The sequence below is a fragment of the Dama dama genome, chromosome 20, assembly GCF_033118175.1.
Source record: "Dama dama isolate Ldn47 chromosome 20, ASM3311817v1, whole genome shotgun sequence".
In the NCBI taxonomy this organism is placed as follows: Eukaryota; Metazoa; Chordata; class Mammalia; order Artiodactyla; family Cervidae; genus Dama; species Dama dama.
The window spans coordinates 64,405,826-64,423,562 of record NC_083700.1 but is presented as its reverse complement, the minus strand read 5'-3'; the positions used below and the strand labels follow the sequence as shown (position 1 = coordinate 64,423,562).

Genomic DNA, 17,737 nt, shown 5'->3' with positions numbered 1-17,737 from the left:
AGCCTGGTTAACTACAGTCCATGGCGTTGCAGAGTTAGACCCTACTGAGCGACTAACACTTTAAAACCCTGATCACCTCCCTAGCCTTGTTGCCTGCCAATCTGACGTCACTCCATTCCAGACAGACTAAAATAATTGGAGGTCTCATAACACTGCGCTCTCTGTTGCTTCACTTCTTCCTTGTAATTCCTATCTCAATCTAAACTTCGATCTTTTAGCAAGTATTTTACTAGTGCTTTAACACTAGCAGGGCTTCCTTGGTGGCTCAGAGGGTAAAGCGTCTGTCCGCAATGCTCCCTGGGTCGGGAGTATTCCCTGGAGAAGGAAATGGCTACCCACTCCAGTATTTTTGCCTGGAGAGTCCCATGGATGGAGGAGCCTGGTAGGCTACAGTCCACAGGATCGCAAAGAGTTGGACACGACTGAGCGACTTAGCTTCACTTCACTTACGACTAGTAGTGTTGCAGGAAGGGGAACCCCTTCCAGGGCCCGAAACTGGGCTCTTGTCTAACACTCGGAAATGAATTGTCCGAGGAGACACATGCTGACAAAGCAAGAGATTTTATTGGGAAAGGGCACCGGGGCGGAGAGCAGTAGGTAAGGGAACCCAGGAGAACTGCTCAGCCGCGTGGCTCGCAGTCTTGGGTTTTATGGTGATGGGATTAGTTTCCGGGTAGTCTTTGGCCAATCATTCTATTTCAGAGTCTTTCCTGGTGGCGCAGGCATCGCTCAGCCAAGATGGATGCTAGCAAGAGGGATTCTGGGAAGTGGATAGACACGTGGTGTTTCCTTTTGACCTTTCCTGAACTCTTCCGGTTGGTGGTGGCTTATTAGTTCCGTATTCCTTATCAGGATCTCCTGTCATAAAACTCATGCAAATGGTTACTATGGTGCCTGGCCAGGGTGAGCGGTTTCAATCAGTGTGCTTCCCCTAACAGTAGCGTGAGACCACCATTATCCTGGTCCCCAGACAATCTCGTTCTTATTCCTCCTGTAGCACTTGGCACGCTAACAAAGCTGTCGGTTTACCTGCCTGCCTCCCTGAGTACAAGGCGCGGTCTCTGAGGGCAGAGGTTTTATCTTACTCAGCATTTTGCTCTCCAGGATCTAAGTCCATGCTGAATGAATGAACTTGTAAATGGGAGAAGAGGCTGCTCACTGCCTTACGTAGGCATTCAGGAAAAGCCAAATTGTAATCTCTTTGTTCCAGTGCAGAGAGTCTGGGTTTTGAATACCAGCTGACTGCACTACTCTTATCAGTTCAATCACTTTGGGCGAAGTCTCTGAATGTCATTAAGTTTCATTTTCATATTTTGAGAAATATGGATGCTAGTAAAGTTTACTGTATAAGATTGAAGAAACTAGGAAAATGTATGTAGTCCCATAGATCGGTGCCAAATAGACAGTTAAATGGACAAAAAAATTTTAAACTATTGGTTTTATTGTAATTTCTTATTAATAATTGCATTTCATGCATGCTTGGATGTGGGCTACTGAGGGACCAAACATCTTTGCACCTTTTTCTTGTGCTGAGCAGATCTCTCTTTCTTTTTTCTTGTTCTCTTTCTTCTCTAGGGAAAAAGAAACTTAACAGCAGTTGGCTTGCTGTTTCCTGCTCCTGCTGCTTGGGGTTTCACTTTCCTTTCCAGGAACAGGAAGCCACTGATCTCAACAGAACCTTTAGTCTCCAAACTCTGTCTAGTCCATAAGTGTGACAGAGCACTTAACACTCCATTAATCCTTGTCCCAAACTGAAAGGCTGGTAAGTGACTTGCTGCCATCCAATGTTTCTTAGTTGTGGGCAAAGAAATTTGCCTGTTTTTCTTTCTTTGAAGAAGAATTTCAAGTGAAATCGCTAGTAAGATCATGCTTTTCTCTTTTGTTGGTTTTGTTTTTTAATGAATATTTCAAATACAGGGAATACAGAGAATACATAAACTCTATTGTAATCTTATACAGTTCTGGTTTTTTAAGTGATTTGCTTTATTAATAAGAATAGTTTTGTTTTCTTGACAACTTCAAGGCATTACAGATCTCACTGAAATTATTGATGAGTCTCTCTTATATTTTCTTCACTTACCTTACTTCCTAGAGAGAAATTGTATCTAGACTTTGTCATAAATTATTGTCATGCTTGTTTTTATGCTCTTTTACTGTATATATGTGTGTATTTATTTATTTATTTATTTCTGAGAAAGTACTGTATATATGTATGTATTTAAATGACCTCTAGTATTGCTTTGTAAATTAACAGTTTATTTATGGTATCATACTAAGATTCTCATTCTCCACTTGTTTCTTTCCAGTCAATGTGAATTCTTTGAGATTTATCTGAATTGAGACAAATAGGTCTAATTCAGTTACTTCAATGCTCTTTAGTATTTCCTTTTATGAATATGCCAAAATTTGTACATCCAATCTTCTAACATCACCATAAACAATGATGCTATGCACATTGTTTCCAAAATGATGCATGCCCATCAGGACAATGTAAATATTCTTGAGTTTCTATATCCTGGTCATCTCTTTCACTGAACTTTTGTTTGATGTGAAATGATGTCCCACTGTTGTTTAATTTACAGTTTCTTGTCACTAGAACTGTTGAACATCTTTTCATATGTTTATAGTCCATTTAAGTTACTTCCACTTGTGAATTTCTTTCAAGGAGCAAGCATCTTTTAATTTCATGACTGTATTCACCATCTGCAGTGATTTTGGAGCTCAAAAAAATAAAGTCTCTCACTGTTTCCATTGTTTCCCCATCTATTTACCAAGTGATAGACCAGATGCCATGATCTTTGTTTTCTGAATTGAGAATTTTAAGCCAACTTTTTCACTCTCCTCTTTCACTTTCATCAAGAGGCTTTTTAGTTCTTCTTCGCTTTCTGCCATAAGGCAAGTGAGGTGGTCTGGTATTCCCACGTCTTTAAGAATTTTCCACAGTTTGTTGTGATCCACACAGTCAAAGGCTTTGGCATAGTCAATAAAGCAGAAGTAGATGTTTTCTGGAACTTTCTTGCTTTTTTGATGATCCAGCAGATGTTGGCAATTTGATCTCTGGTTCCTCTGCCTTTTCTAAATCCAGCTTGAACATCTGGAAGTTCATGGTTCATGTACTGTTTAAGCATGGTTTAAAGAATTTCTTAGCATCTTCTTAATTTGACAGATGCATCAATGCCAAGTTTACCTCTCTGTATTCACTTCTTTTCCAAATCTTAGCCAACAACATAATTCTTTACTGCTTTGTTTTCTCTCCAGTGCTTTCAAATATATCTATATCACAGTTATCCTTGTTTTTAATTGTTCTTATTGAAAGGATTGGCATGATGGCTAATGTTCTAGCCATCATGGACTTTCCTACATATTAAATCCTCTCATGTTTCAATTTCTTTCTTTGTGCACTGTTTTCTGAGTTAATTTCTCACTTCTATCATCAAATTCATGGATTGGTAAAATATGCCCTCATTCCAGCCATCTATTTTTGTAAAAAAGTTTCTATTTGAACCCTGTCATGAGCTTTGTTTATGGCTGTTTTTGCCTTATGCTGGCAAAGTTGAGTAACTTGGTAGAAACCATATTATCCACAAATCCTAAAATTTTTACTATGTGTTACTAAGAAAAAGTGTGATAATCTCTGCTCTAATTCATTAATTTTTCTCTACTTTTAAAACCCAGTCTCTAGTTTGTTTTTCCTAATGACTTAAAAAAAATTAATGATATTTAAATGTCTAAATTATCTATTTTTCATATCTACCCATTAATGTTATATATATTAAAATATATAATATATATGTACATGTATATACATATGTTTGTGTATATAGTTCTTTACACTCCAGATCCAAATAACATGCTTTAATTGGGTCAGTGAATAAAGAACTCATTGAAACTAGTATAGCAGAAATCACAATACTGTACTGCTCTCTGAAACTATTAAATTTTTTTCCCGACTAGAAACAGAACAATGGCAGTGACAACCCGATGGACATGGAATGAGGAAAGAAGTTTTCAAAAGCTGCTTGGAAATGTTTCTCTGAGACTTCTTTATAAGTCTAGTGTCCATGGAGATGACATTGCAGAAATGCAGAATAGGTGCAGATGTCAAGGATCCACTATAACAGTGATTTATCATTCCGACAGTATTTTTGGTATCTTTATGCTTGGGCATAGTTCTGAAATGTCTAAAAGTTTTATAGAGCCAAATGCTTCCTTCTTTTTTTCACTTCAAAAGGATGAAACAATGGAAATGAAATCTGTATTTTTAAATTCAACAGTGACAAGTAATAGTAAGAGCCTGATATTTAATTTCTCTAGTTATGACAATAAGTATTTATCTCTAAATTTCAGCAAAAGATGCATTAATATACCTAGATCTTTAAAGGAAAAATTAAGAGCAAAATCTGACTCAAATTTCAGCAAAAAAGGAGGAATTATGTTTTTAGAGGCGGAATTAAGACCAAAATCTGACTCAGACTCCCCATATTTAGAATGTGAAGTTTTTCGAGTTGAAGGTATGTTAATTTGTACACTACTATGTTCTGATTCTAGTTTTTGTGTTTGGTAGCTCATAATTAATCTACAAGAACAAGAAAAAAAAAAAAAGACAAGTGAATATCATACCACAAATTTTTTAATAACCTCCAAAATGAAAAATGGAAGGCATAAAGGTTATGGGGTTATCACCCAGAAAGTATAGGCAGCTTTGATCAAAGTAAGTTGAGAAGTACGAGTGAAGAGATGGAGACAGAGAGAGAAGCCTCACTATTTTGACACATGACACCTTTTGAGTCAGTCCTGGGACTCCTAGGCATAATTATATGAGTTTGCAGAGTGATTTATACAAAGAAGATACTTTTAGCTCCTCTTAATCTCATTATGCTGCCAACCCTAATTCCTGACCAAACAGCTCAGCTGGGTTATGCAAAAAGACTCAATGCCCTATTTAGAAGTTAGACTTGGTCACATTTAATCAGACAAGCTTAAAAATTGTTATGCCATGTTTATTTCTTTTAGGAATTAAGGATGAGACAGGCTACATAAACAGGATAACAAGAGCCACACAGTAAGTTAGTTTCTTGAACTATCTATTACTCATTTCATTTAGATCAACTGTATAAATGGCACTGACGGTGAGATTAAAAACCATGTTACTTGGAGTGGTAAAAATCAGTGGTCCTGACTTAATGTGTTGAAGACAATTTAGAGCAGCAACAACAAAAAAAAACAACCACTACCAGCTGAAATTTTTAAGATCCACCTCATGGCAGTTTGACTTCATGTTTCACTATGGTCCTGCTAGATTCAAAGTTTTCCAGAGTTGAGATGACTATTTTAGATAATTCCTCTGAATCCTTGTTTTGAGAATCAAGTTTTCAGAGAACCTCAGAAAATTTTAAAAACAAAGTCCCCCCTCCCCACTTTATAGACAAACACCTGCATTGCATATATTTTATTTTTGTTTCCCCTTAATGTAACATTGTTACTGAAAATTCACTTTCAGTGTTGTTATTATTTCTTATTATACTTACGGGGTATAAGGCTAATAGTTTAGAAATGATTTGGTTGCTGGTTAGTTTAACTTAGTTAGATGTAGATAAGTACATTTTCTTCAAGCACAGAATGTATAACCTTAGACCCTTTCAAGTTATATGAAAGAAGATGCTAATATCAGAATAATAAATAAGTGTTAAAACATGCTTTTTAGCAGGAAGAAAAGCTCAGCAGAATTATATTGTTCCTTATGGAAGTTTGGCTGTTGTATTTAACTACTGCAGTTTTCCAGGCACAGAAATAGTCTCCTAGCAGACGTCAGAGCCTACAGTCCCTTTGCAAACTTGGTTTCGGAAATCCGTATTCTCTTGCTGGGTCCAGTTGGGTCTGGAAAGTCCAGTTTTTTCAATTCAGTGAAGTCCATTTTCCAAGGCCATTTGACTCGCCAAGCCATAGTGGGATCTGATGTCACCAGCATTACTGAACAGGTAAGTTATTTCAGGATTTACTGAGGATTTTGTTTTATAGGTTACAATTATGAGGTTTGTTAATTTCTTTGGCATTTTCTCTCAATAGCTTAACCTCCTAATCTGTGAACAATTAAATGCTAAATCAAATGTAAAACAGGAATAAAAATGGAATCAGAATTGCCCCCATGAGATATTAGACAGAGAAGCTTTCCATTTTTATGGATATGAGCAGTTTTAAGAAGAATGCTTTTTGGTATTTGCAAAAAATAATAAATGTTTAAAAACTTTGTAGAAATCTTTGTCCATTTTATTTGATATATATATATTTACTCATGTCCCACATGGTTTTGCCTTGGGTTGAAATTATTTTCTCTTTTTTTTGTAATAAAATAATGAAAATTATGTATTGCAACACTTTTGCATTATATGAGATCATTTAATAGAAAATGATCATGAGAAACAAAACCTTCATGGGGTAAATCAGTTTACCAATGCTCCTATAAAGACTGTCTTATTTGTAAATAAATATATTTAAGGAAATAAGTACTAATACTATTTTTAAAACTGTTATGCTAAAGATCTTCGATTTATAGTGCAATATTTATCTAGAAACTTCCATTCTATGCTTGTCAATATTATGTAATCAAACAAAAAGAATAAAGCGAATTAATAGAAAATGTCAAAATCAAGCTGTGTTTTTCTATGATTGCTAAAGTCCAATATTGTTATCTTGTGATAGAGAATATGTTGTACATTGTCAATGCAAAATTTAGCATAAGACAGTTATAGCTGATTTTAGTTTTATGTCATATTTAATAACTGAAAGCATTTTCTAAGACTTTTAATAATCACATCTTATTTCTGGATGTTGGCTATTCTCTATCCACTTCAGTGGCTTTATTATGATATATGGGCCTAGCCTCAGGAGCAAGATACTGCAACAGCAATTCAGTACATTAAGCATTGATTGAAATGTTTTTGTTTGCTAAATATTGTGTTGTAATAGAGACCTAAATGCAAATAACACTACAGTCCCTTTAATCAGGGAGCTCAGAGACCAATGTAGATAATAATCAAGTAAATACTATTCAGTGTGAGACATGCTGCAATAGTGGTACTCATCAGGACAAAATTTCTGTCTTCTTTGTATGTTGAAAACTCCAAAGACTTGCTGCTTTAAGGGAAGATGTATTGAACTCCAATTAGAATGCAAATACTATACACATTAAAGGAAAACAGGACAGCATATTTGTGAAGGAAATGGAATACTTTATTGCTCAGAGACCCTTCTTTCTGAAAAACTGAAGCTGTAAATGAAACAGGTTAATGGTTATTGGAAATATGAATGTTGCTTATTGATCTTGAAATTTTACAATGTATTGAATATTATCTAATTCTAATGCTCCATGTAATTTCTTTCATGTTGAGGTACCAATAAACCCCATTCACTTAGATTAAAATCTCCAGTAGAATTGCTCTAGGCATTTTTATGAAGCCATGGGTGCTTTGACTCCATCACAAATGACAATAGGTTACAGAGGAATTCTCTACTTCCTGGTTTGTGCTGAAAGAACTGAGTATTGTCTGGTATCTCTGAGAAGCCCTTTTCTTTGTGATTCTTCCCAAATCTTCCATAGTTGAGTCTATGTTGAAAGTGTATTTGACCAATAAATGAAATTTTTTCAGAGTTATCCTAAAAAAATAGTCTTGGGATCAGATAGCGTGTGTTGATCCCACGAGAGTCTTTGAAATGCTTTTAAGGGATCTATGAGCTGGAGAATCCCAGGGACGGCAGAGCCTGGTGGGCTGCTGTCTGTGGGGTCGCACAGAGTCAGACACGGCTGAAGCAACTTAGCAGCAGCAGCATGAGCTGAAGACTCTTTTAAAAATACTAATATCTTTTTTTGCTGTTTCTAGTGTATTAACACTTGAACTGATCAAACAAATATAATTTTATCTGTTGGCATCTTAGCATGAATCAAGCAATGGCAGCAAATCCTCCACAGTCACTGTAATCGTCCCTACCACTGAGCTTGCTATAAAAAATACCAAAACACCAGTTTCATTTAAGAATTTTCTTGATGAATCTGTAACAGTTATTGATTTTATTTAGGCTCAACTTTTGAATGCACATCATTTTAAAATGTGTGACAAAATGGGATGTGCATATAAAGTGCTCCTGAAAGTGAAAGTGAAAGTGTTAGTTGCTCAGTTGTATCCCACTCTTTGTGACCCCATAGACTAGAGCCCGCTGGGTTCCTCTGTCCATTGGATTCTCCAGGCAAGAATGCTGGAGTGTGTTGCCATGACCTCCTCCAGAGGATCTTCCCGACCCAGGGATCGAACCCAGGTCTCCTGCACTGCAGGCAGATTCTGCATGCAAAGTGCTCCTAATGCATGTCAAAATATAGTGGGTGTAAGCTGAAATTTTCTCATGGAACATCATATATGATTGAAAAGACAACTGAAAGACTTCCTTATTTATACTTGGATATTTGGTAGACATTTTGGGGAAAAATGCACGAAATGAGGGTATCACTTCAAGGATAACAACCCATAGTGTTTGTTGTCAAAGATAACATTTGAGCTTTTAAGAAAAAGAACATGAGGAAGCTTGTATCCACTACTTTGAGATTGAAAACTTAAGAACTTAAAGACTTATCTAATGAGATTAATGATGGCATTAACAAATATGATATTTTAATGTTGTAAAATGAAATGTGCCAATATTTGGAAGATCCAGATAAGCCAGTGAACCAGTACTTTCAAATGACCAGTGCATCAAGTTACAAAATCATGGATGGATAAAAAATATATTCAAAGTGTAAAATAGATCAACAAACTTAATGTCATAGTTTGAAAGCATCACAGATTTCACATTGCAGGTAATCTTTATGGAATTATCACTTGTTCAGCTTTGATGTATTATTAATGAGCAATGTCCATAATTCTCTAAAAGCTGTTAAATTAAATACTCCCTCCTTGCCTACTACCTGTATGTGTGAGGTCATATTTTTTCATATACTTCAACCAAAACAATAAATCACAACAGATTGAATGCAGAGGCAACTATGAGAATCTTGCTGTTTTCTATTGATTCAGACATTAAAAAGAATTGCAAAAGGTAAATCAATCCCACTCTTTTCTATAATTTTTTGAAAATAGTTTTTTTCTAAAATTGTTAGATTAATATATAACAGGTTCATATTATATTTTTAAATAATTTAAGAACTATTAAAAATTTTTGTTTTAATTTCTAGTATGTTGCACATAAATAGACAAGACCCACATGAATAAAATATCTTTGGGACACTCAAAATGTTTGAGGACCACAGTTAAAGTATTAATGAGTTTTTCTTCTTCTTATTACATCTTAAAGGCTAGTTGAAGAGTGAACTTTTATTTTTTTTTTTTTAAATTTTTTTTTTTTATTAGTTGGAGGCTAATTACTTCACAACATTTCAGTGGGTTTTGTCATACATTGATATGAATCAGCCATAGATTTACACGTATTCCCCATCCCGATCCCCCCTCCCACCTCCCTCTCCACCCGATTCCTCTGGGTCTTCCCAGTGCACCAGGCTGGAGCACTTGTCTCATGCATCCCACCTGGGCTGGTGATCTGTTTCACCACAGATAGTATACATGCTGTTCTTTCGAAACATCCCACCCTCACCTTCTCCCACAGAGTTCAAAAGTCTGTTCTGTATTTCTGTGTCTCTTTTTCTGCTTTGCATATAGGGTTATCGTTACCATCTTTCTAGATTCCATATATATGTGTTAGTATGCTGTAATGTTCTTTATCTTTCTGGCTTACTTCACTCTGTATAATGGGCTCCAGTTTCATCCATCTCATTAGGACTGATTAAAATGAATTCTTTTTTAACGGCTGAGTAATATTCCATGGTGTATATGTACCACAGCTTCCTTATCCATTCATCTGCTGATGGGCATCTAGGTTGCTTCCATGTCCTGGCTATTATAAACAGTGCTGCGATGAACATTGGGGTGCACGTGTCTCTTTCAGATCTGGTTTCCTCAGTGTGTATGCCCAGAAGTGGGATTGCTGGGTCATATGGCAGTTCTATTTCCAGTTTTTTAAGAAATCTCCACACTGTTTTCCATGGCAGCTGTACTAGTTTGCATTCCCACCAACAGTGTAAGAGGGTTCCCTTTTCTCCACACCCTCTCCAGCATTTATTGCTTGTAGACTTTTGGATAGCAGCCATCCTGACTGGCATGTAATGGTACCCCATTGTGGTTTTGATTTGCATTTCTCTAATAATGAGTGATGTTGAGCATCTTTTCATGTGTTTGTTAGCCATCTGTATGTCTTCTTTGGAGAAATGTCTGTTTAGTTCTTTGGCCCATTTTTTGATTGGGTCATTTATTTTTCTGGAATTGAGCTGTAGGAGTTGCTTGTATATTTTTGAGATTAATCCTTTGTCTGTTGCTTCATTTGCTATTATTTTCTCCCAATCTGAGGGCTGTCTTTTCACCTTACTTATAGTTTCCTTTGTAGTGCAAAAGCTTTTAAGTTTCATTAGGTCCCATTTGTTTATTTTTGCTTTTATTTCCAGTATTCTGGGAGGTGGGTCATAGAGGATCTTGCTGTGGTTTATGTCGGAGAGTGTTTTGCCTATGTTCTCCTCTAGGAGTTTTATAGTTTCTGGTCTTACATTTAGATCTTTAATCCATTTTGAGTTTATTTTTGTGTATGGTGTTAGAAAGTGTTCTAGTTTCATTCTTTTACAAGTGGTTGACCAGTTTTCCCAGCACCACTTGTTAAAGAGGTTGTCTTTTTTCCATTGTATATCCTTGCCTCCTTTGTCAAAGATAAGGTGTCCATAGGTTCGTGGATTTATCTCTGGGCTTTCTATTCTGTTCCATTGATCTATATTTCTGTCTTTGTGCCAGTACCATACTGTCTTGATGACTGTGGCTTTGTAGTAGAGTCTGAAGTCAGGCAGGTTGATTCCTCCAGCTCCATTCTTCTTTCTCAAGATTACTTTGGCTATTCGAGGTTTTTTGTATTTCCATACAAATTGTGAAATTCTTTGGTCTAGTTCTGTGAAAAATACCGTTGGTAGCTTGATAGGGATTGCATTGAATCTATAGATTGCTTTGCATACCCCACATCTTAAAAGGGTGTGTGCCAGACAGATATAAGGTAAGAATCCTTCAGAGTGTAGAACATTTCAAATCATTTTCAGCAATGCTTTTCATTGATGTTTTATCACATGCATTTTCAATTTTTATAAAGTGGTTTCAACACCAACCAACATTACTGTATTTTAAATTAAAAAATATTTATGTAAAGAAAGCAGATAACTTCTCTTATTTTCTACAGCATTAAGAAATATAACCAAGAGGCAAGATTTTACTCATATAGCTTCCAGGAAAAGGTCAGGAGGAACTGTGTTTATATTACTCTTTGCAATGATTCTAAAAGTAGGAAAGGAGTAATATAATCTCTTGCACTTTTATAATCACTTAGACAAAATATTGAAACGACTACTCTTTGTTGATATGTGATGTTATACTGAAGGTGAGCAGGCTTCACTACTTAATACAGCCTAAATACTTGATTTCAAAGGCTGGCTCTGCCACCAATTAGATGTGTGTACCCATAAGTAAGTTACATGCTTGTCTCTGTGAGTTTTGGTTTTTTTATATGTGAAATGTAGATAATAATAATGCTGATCTCATAGGTGGCTAAGTAGATTAAATGAAAAGATAAACTCTAAGTTCTCAGAAAGTTAACCATTATTGTCACCTTTCTTTCAGATATTGGGTGCAATAAAATTAGCCTCAATTTCTAAGCAGTGATTTCCTTTTCCTCAATTGTGCTTTGAGATTTGAAGAGACTGAGATTTGAAGTTGCTTTTTAAAATAACAAATAACATTGTTTGTACTTTTCTGAAATATTTCCATTAATAATTAATTAAGTTGTAATTATAATTTTTTTTTTTGCCAAAGCAATGAAGTGGGTTGTATTTTTTTAATATAATGATATCATGCTAACAGTGGAGAGGAAGTATGAAAGAATGCTATGAACTAATCTGGGGCAGGAGTATCCGGGAGAAGGGAAGTTTTGTGTTGGAGGTTAGTGGAGATCATGCTTAAAACATGAATTGTATCTGAAAGAATTCATCAGAGACTCTCTAATGTTACCTTATATTTCTATAACAGTTTAGTCCCCATAAACCAATTACACCCAAGCATCCTACTTTCATCACCTCTCCATCACTGAAAGACAGGATTCACTGTGTAGCTTTTGTCTTTGATATCAACTCTATGGACAATCTCTCCTCTAAAATGATGGTGAAGTTCAAGCAAATTCAAAGAGAAGTAATAAACTGTGGTGAGTTTCATTGTATTCATCAAAACATTTTTACTTTGAAATAAAGATACACTCACAGAAAATTGCAAAAAGAATACACCAAGGTCCCATGTCCCCTTCTTCCAATTTTTAGAGTCCCGGTTTGGTTGGTGGCAATAGCAGATAGAGATCATTCAAAGGCTTTACTGAAATCCTTAAAGACTAGAATGGCTGTAATTTTTTCATCATGTGTGATTTTCCTATGGCTAGATAGAGGAGTTACCTCCCTATATTAGGTGACTAGACCAGAAAGATTAAAACCAGGAGATACAACACTCATAATGTGTGTTATAGCTCTGTTATTTTGTTACATGTGTAGATTCGAGTAACTACCACTACATACAGAACTATTCCATCGCCATAAAAGTCTTTGTCATGGTACCTCCCAATCCTCACCATTAATCTTCTCTTCATCTCCATAAAGTTTGAGAATGTTATACAACTAGAATCTCAACGGTATGTCTGATTTGAGGCTGGCTTTCTTCACTCAGTCTAATATCCTTTGAATTCCATAAAAGTTGTTTTGTATATCAGTTGTTCATTTCTGTTTATTGCTGAGTACTAATTCATGGTATAGATATTCCATAGTTGTTTTAACCGTTCTTTATCAAAGGACTTTTTGATTACTTCTGTTTTTTGGCTCTTGCACATAAAGCTCCTTTGAATATTAGTGTGCAGGTTTTTGTGTGGGTGTAAGTTTTATTTCTTCTGGGATCATTCCCCCAAAGTGTGATTGCTGGGTCCTATGCTAACTCTGTGTTTATTTTTTTAAAGAAAACGCCAAACCACTATTAAGGATTACTGCACATTTTATAATTTTACAATATATGAGAGATCTAGATTCTCTGGATTCTTGCTAGTATTTGCCATTATTGCTTTAAAAAAAAAAAAAATTTAACTCTTCTAGTAGGTATATAGTGATAGTTTGCCATGGTCTTAATTTGCATTGCCCTAATGGTGGCTCACGCAAAGAGTTGACTCATTGGAAAAGACCCTGATGCTGGGAGGGGTTGGGGGCAGAAGGGATTGGGGGGAGGAGGAGAAGGGGTCGACAGAGGATGAGATGGCTGGATGGCATCACCGACTTGATGGGCATGAGTTTGAGTAAACTCCGGGAGTTGGTGATGGACAGGGAGGCCTGACGTGCTGTGATTCATGGGGTCGCAAAGAGTCGGACACGACTGAGCGACTGAACTGAACTGAACTGAACTGAATGATGGTTCAGCTGGTAAAGAGTCTGCCTGCAATGCAGGAGACCTGGGTTCAATCCCTGGGTCAGGAAGATCCCCTGGAGAAGGAAATAGCAACCCACTCCAGTATTCTTGCCTGGAAAATCCCATGGATGGAGAAGCCTGGCAGGCTACAGTCCATGGGGTCGCAAAGAGCTGGACACGGCTGAGGGACTTCACTTTAATGACGAGTTAAATTGACCATCTTTTAATGTACTTATTTACTTGTATATGCCTTCTTCAGTAAAGGATCTCTTCATGTCTTTGACCTATTTTCTATTTGTACACTTTGGGTTTTTTTTTACTGTTGAGTTTTAAAAGATCCGTAAATCCTAGATATGATTCAGTTGTCAGATATATGGTTTGCAAATAGTTTCTCCCAGTGCTCAGTTGCCTTTTCAGTATCTTAGCAGAGCCTTTCGCAAACACAATATTAAAAATTTTGGTGAACTCCTATTTGTCAATTTTGTCTTTTAAGGATCATTCTTTTCATTTTGTGTCTAAAATCCTTCACCAAGCTTTAAGTCTCGGGTTTTTTTTCTGTTTTCTTCTAGAAGTTTTATAGTCTTACATTTTACATTTAAATATGTAATTAGTTTTGAGTCACATTTTGTGTAGGATGTGAAATGTAGGTCAAGATTTATTTTATTTTTCCTATGGATATTCAGTTGCTCCAGGACCATTTGTTGAAAAAACTGTCATTTCTCAATTGTATTGCTTTTGTACCATTATCAAAAATCCATTGTCCTTACTTCTGTGCATCTATTTCTGGGTCTCTATTCTGTTCCCTTGATCTATATGTTCATTCCTCTACCAACATCACACAGTCTTTATCACTGTGGTTATATAATAATAAAAACTATAGGTCTTAAAGTGGGTAAAATAATTCCTTCCACTTTTTTCTTACTTGTCAAAATTATTTTATCTATTCTAGTTCCTTTACATTTCTGTAGGAATTTTAGAGTTACTTTGTATATTTCTACAAAAAAAAGTCTTAATGGGATGTTGATTGTTTATTAGTTCTAGGAAGATTTTTTTCATCATTAAATTCTTAGGATTTCATGTCATCTCAAATGGGGACAATTTTATTTCTTCTTTCTTAACTTGTATGTGTTTTATTTATTTTTACTTATCTTACCATCCTGGCTAGTACTTTCAGTTGAATAGTGATGAGAACAAATACCCTTGTTTTGTTTCGGAACTTAGGAGAAGAGATTCAATGTTTCACCACCTTAATGTCAATTAATGTCATTATAGTTTTTAATAGCTGTTCTTTATTAAGTTGAGGAAGTTCTTCTCTATTCCAACTTCTCTGATAATTTTTCTTAAAGCATGAATGGCTATTGAATTTTGCCAAATGGTTTTTCTCTATAGATTGATATGATCATGGGAATTGTTTCCCTCTGTAGTCTGTTTATATCATGGATCATATTGACTGACTTTGAATCTTGAGCCAACTTTGTCTCCATAACACAAAACTCACTTGTTCATGGTACATAATTCCTTTTATATATTGCTGAATCTTAGTTGATAATATTTTATTAAGAAATTTGGCATCTATATTTATGAGGGATATTGGTCTGTAGTTTTGTTTTGTTTTTTAATTTCTGTAGTGTTTGTCAGAGTTTAGTCTCAGGTAATATAGGTGTTATAAAATGAGTTGGGAAGTACTCTTTCCCCTTTCATTTTCTGGAAGGGATTGTGTAGAGTTTTTTTTTTTTTTTTTTTAATGTTTGGTAGACTTCTCCAATAAAACCATCTGGCCCTGGAGATTCCGTTTTCAGGGATTTTTAAAACCATAAGTTCAATTTGAAAATAGTTTTAGAGCTATTAAAATGATCTGTTTCATATTAGATAAGTTGTAGTGTAGTTTGTAGTGTATAGTTTCATTCTATTTCACCTAAGTTGTCAAATTTATGAATGTAGACTTGTTCATAGTATCTTCTCATTCTTTTTATGTCCTTGGGGTCTGTAGAGATATCCCTCTGTCCTTCTTGGGAAAATAGCTGTTAGTAAAGTAGACCTTTGATTCAGTTAGAGCCAGTTATTATTTACCTTGATCTCTATGGTTTTAGGGAAAAGGCAAGGTCCTTAGCAGAACTGTGAAATCAGTGTACTTCACATTCACAGATGCTCTCACACAACTCTCCTTGCTTTCTCTCTTTCGTGGGGTCCTTCTTTAGTCTTCAAGATCCAGCAACCACTTTCCCCCCCTGACCAATTTAAAACACACTGTTTGAATGGGATAGTAGCTGATTGCAATTTAGTATAATTTTAACTCCATTTAGAAATTGTCTCTCATGTTGGAAGAAATAATTTCTCCCATCAGAAGAACTTCAGGTCCCATATTTAGATTTCTTGGGGATGTTGCATTCTCCTGATCTTAAATTTACCTTACAGAGTACTATTTTCACACATATTTAATCACCTTGTTGATACACTGCTGTTTATGATATAAAATAACTGATTTATCTACTTGATATAGGTGTAGCACAAGTAGCATTACTTACTAAAGTGAAAAATTGCAATGAAGTTCTTCAAGACAACTTCTTAAAGATGAATAAGGCTATGATTTCTCAAAGCCAGGTAAAGAATACTTTTTGCAACTAGATAGAATTGTATTAGTTTTATATTTTGTGTGTGTGTGTGCATGCTCACACTGCATATTCACAGGTAAATGAAGAAACGGATCAATTGGCTGGTTGATTGAAGTTAATACCCTACTTTAAAATAATAATCTGAATTATAATTATATTCAGAAAATAATATTAAGCCATTGTGTTTACTGTTTCTTTCTTAAATTATATTTAAATTCAGTCAAATTTTAGATATAAGACTTACATTTATTAAATTCTTTTTTCCACAGATACAGAATGCCAACAGGAGACTAGGCATTCCTCTTTCTAGAATATTGGTGGTTGAAAACTATGCTTCAGAGAGGGAGATGGACCTTTTAAAGGACATTCTGATCCTCTCTGCACTGAAGCAGATGTTCCAGGCTGCAGATGACTTCTTAGAGGATTTGCATCTTGAGTAAACAGGTGATCTGGTCCCATCCTCCTCCTGTCACAAAGTTTTTGAAAAAACGCTAAGCTATTTCTCATTTGGATGGTTGGTACCAATTTGCCTGTGGTAGTCCTGACAGCCATGTAACAATATTGCTTTGTTCTTACTCTTTTTATGTTTTGTTTCCAGATGCAACTGCAGGAATGTTCCAACTCTGCCTCAATTGACTTGATTCAGACACTTGGCCCAAGCTGGAGTTGCCAACAGCCTCTTTGAGATTCTGCTTCTACTTGTGTTTTACTTTCTGTCCCGACAACATCTAGCTGATGGTTCCTTCTAAGATCGGTCATACCTCAAGTACAATGGCCAATCTTGAGCAGTAGTGGGCCAACATATGTCCTATTGCAAACCACCTTTCGTATTTATGCACTATTTACAAATTAATTTCTATGACACCTTTGAATATATCCTCAGCAAAATTAACTGTTCCCTTACTTACTTGTCTTAATTGTTTCAACACTTAATTTAAAACTCAGTGTCAGTACTAACCCCACTGAGTATAAAATGGTTATAGATATCTGCTTCTCTAAATAGTGAGCTTTTCACGAAGCAGGGTTTGGATTTTGCTTATCTTTGTATTCACAGAAATTCACACACTGCCTGGAAGGGTGCAAGCATACCTGCTATTAAGCATATCTCCCGATCTCCCCAGTGTGATAACATGTATTTAAAATTTTTTCCTTATGAAAAGGAAGACTGTGAGAGAATGAAATGCTGGAGAGAAATAAAGGAAGGAGAATGTATCACTTAACTCTGGATGAAAATATGAATTTAAGTTAATTAAAAGAAACAAGTGTTCCCAAGAGATTAACATTTCATTTCTGTGAGAAAAAACAAACATTTTTCCTTTGATGAACCCATGCCTGATTTTCATTGATGGAATTCCAAACCACCCTAGCCATATTTCCAAAGTAGAGTGATCAAATAAGGTTACTAGTGCAAGTTAATAATAAGGTTCTTTTATACAAGTACTCCCAAATGATTCTAAAGTTCACTGAATAGCTGGAGAAATTAGAACTATTAATAAAGAAAGAAGAAGAATCAGGTTTTCTCTCTTTTTACTTAACTCCTTTAAATTTCTGTCTTTTTCAAATGAATAT

At 35.5% G+C, this 17,737-nt stretch overlaps 1 protein-coding gene across 3 annotated transcripts; it reads left to right on the top strand.

Annotated features, from left to right (window-relative positions):
- Positions 1-1,652: 1,652 nt before the first annotated feature.
- IFI44L (interferon induced protein 44 like) lies at positions 1,653-17,442 on the top strand. Of its 3 annotated transcripts, none has more exons than XM_061121558.1 (8): positions 1,653-1,762; positions 3,955-4,148; positions 5,014-5,062; positions 5,783-5,978; positions 12,153-12,324; positions 16,057-16,157; positions 16,438-16,612; positions 16,767-17,442. In XM_061121558.1, the coding sequence occupies exons 2-7, from the start codon at positions 3,965-3,967 to the stop codon at positions 16,606-16,608; spliced, it is 873 nt and encodes a 290-aa protein (XP_060977541.1). In that variant the 5' UTR covers positions 1,653-1,762; positions 3,955-3,964; the 3' UTR covers positions 16,609-16,612; positions 16,767-17,442. The 3 variants fall into 3 exon arrangements, with proteins under 3 accessions (XP_060977541.1, XP_060977540.1, XP_060977539.1); XM_061121557.1 differs by having other exon boundaries at positions 3,955-4,286; XM_061121556.1 differs by having other exon boundaries at positions 3,955-4,511.
- The last annotated feature ends 295 nt before the right edge of the window (positions 17,443-17,737 follow it).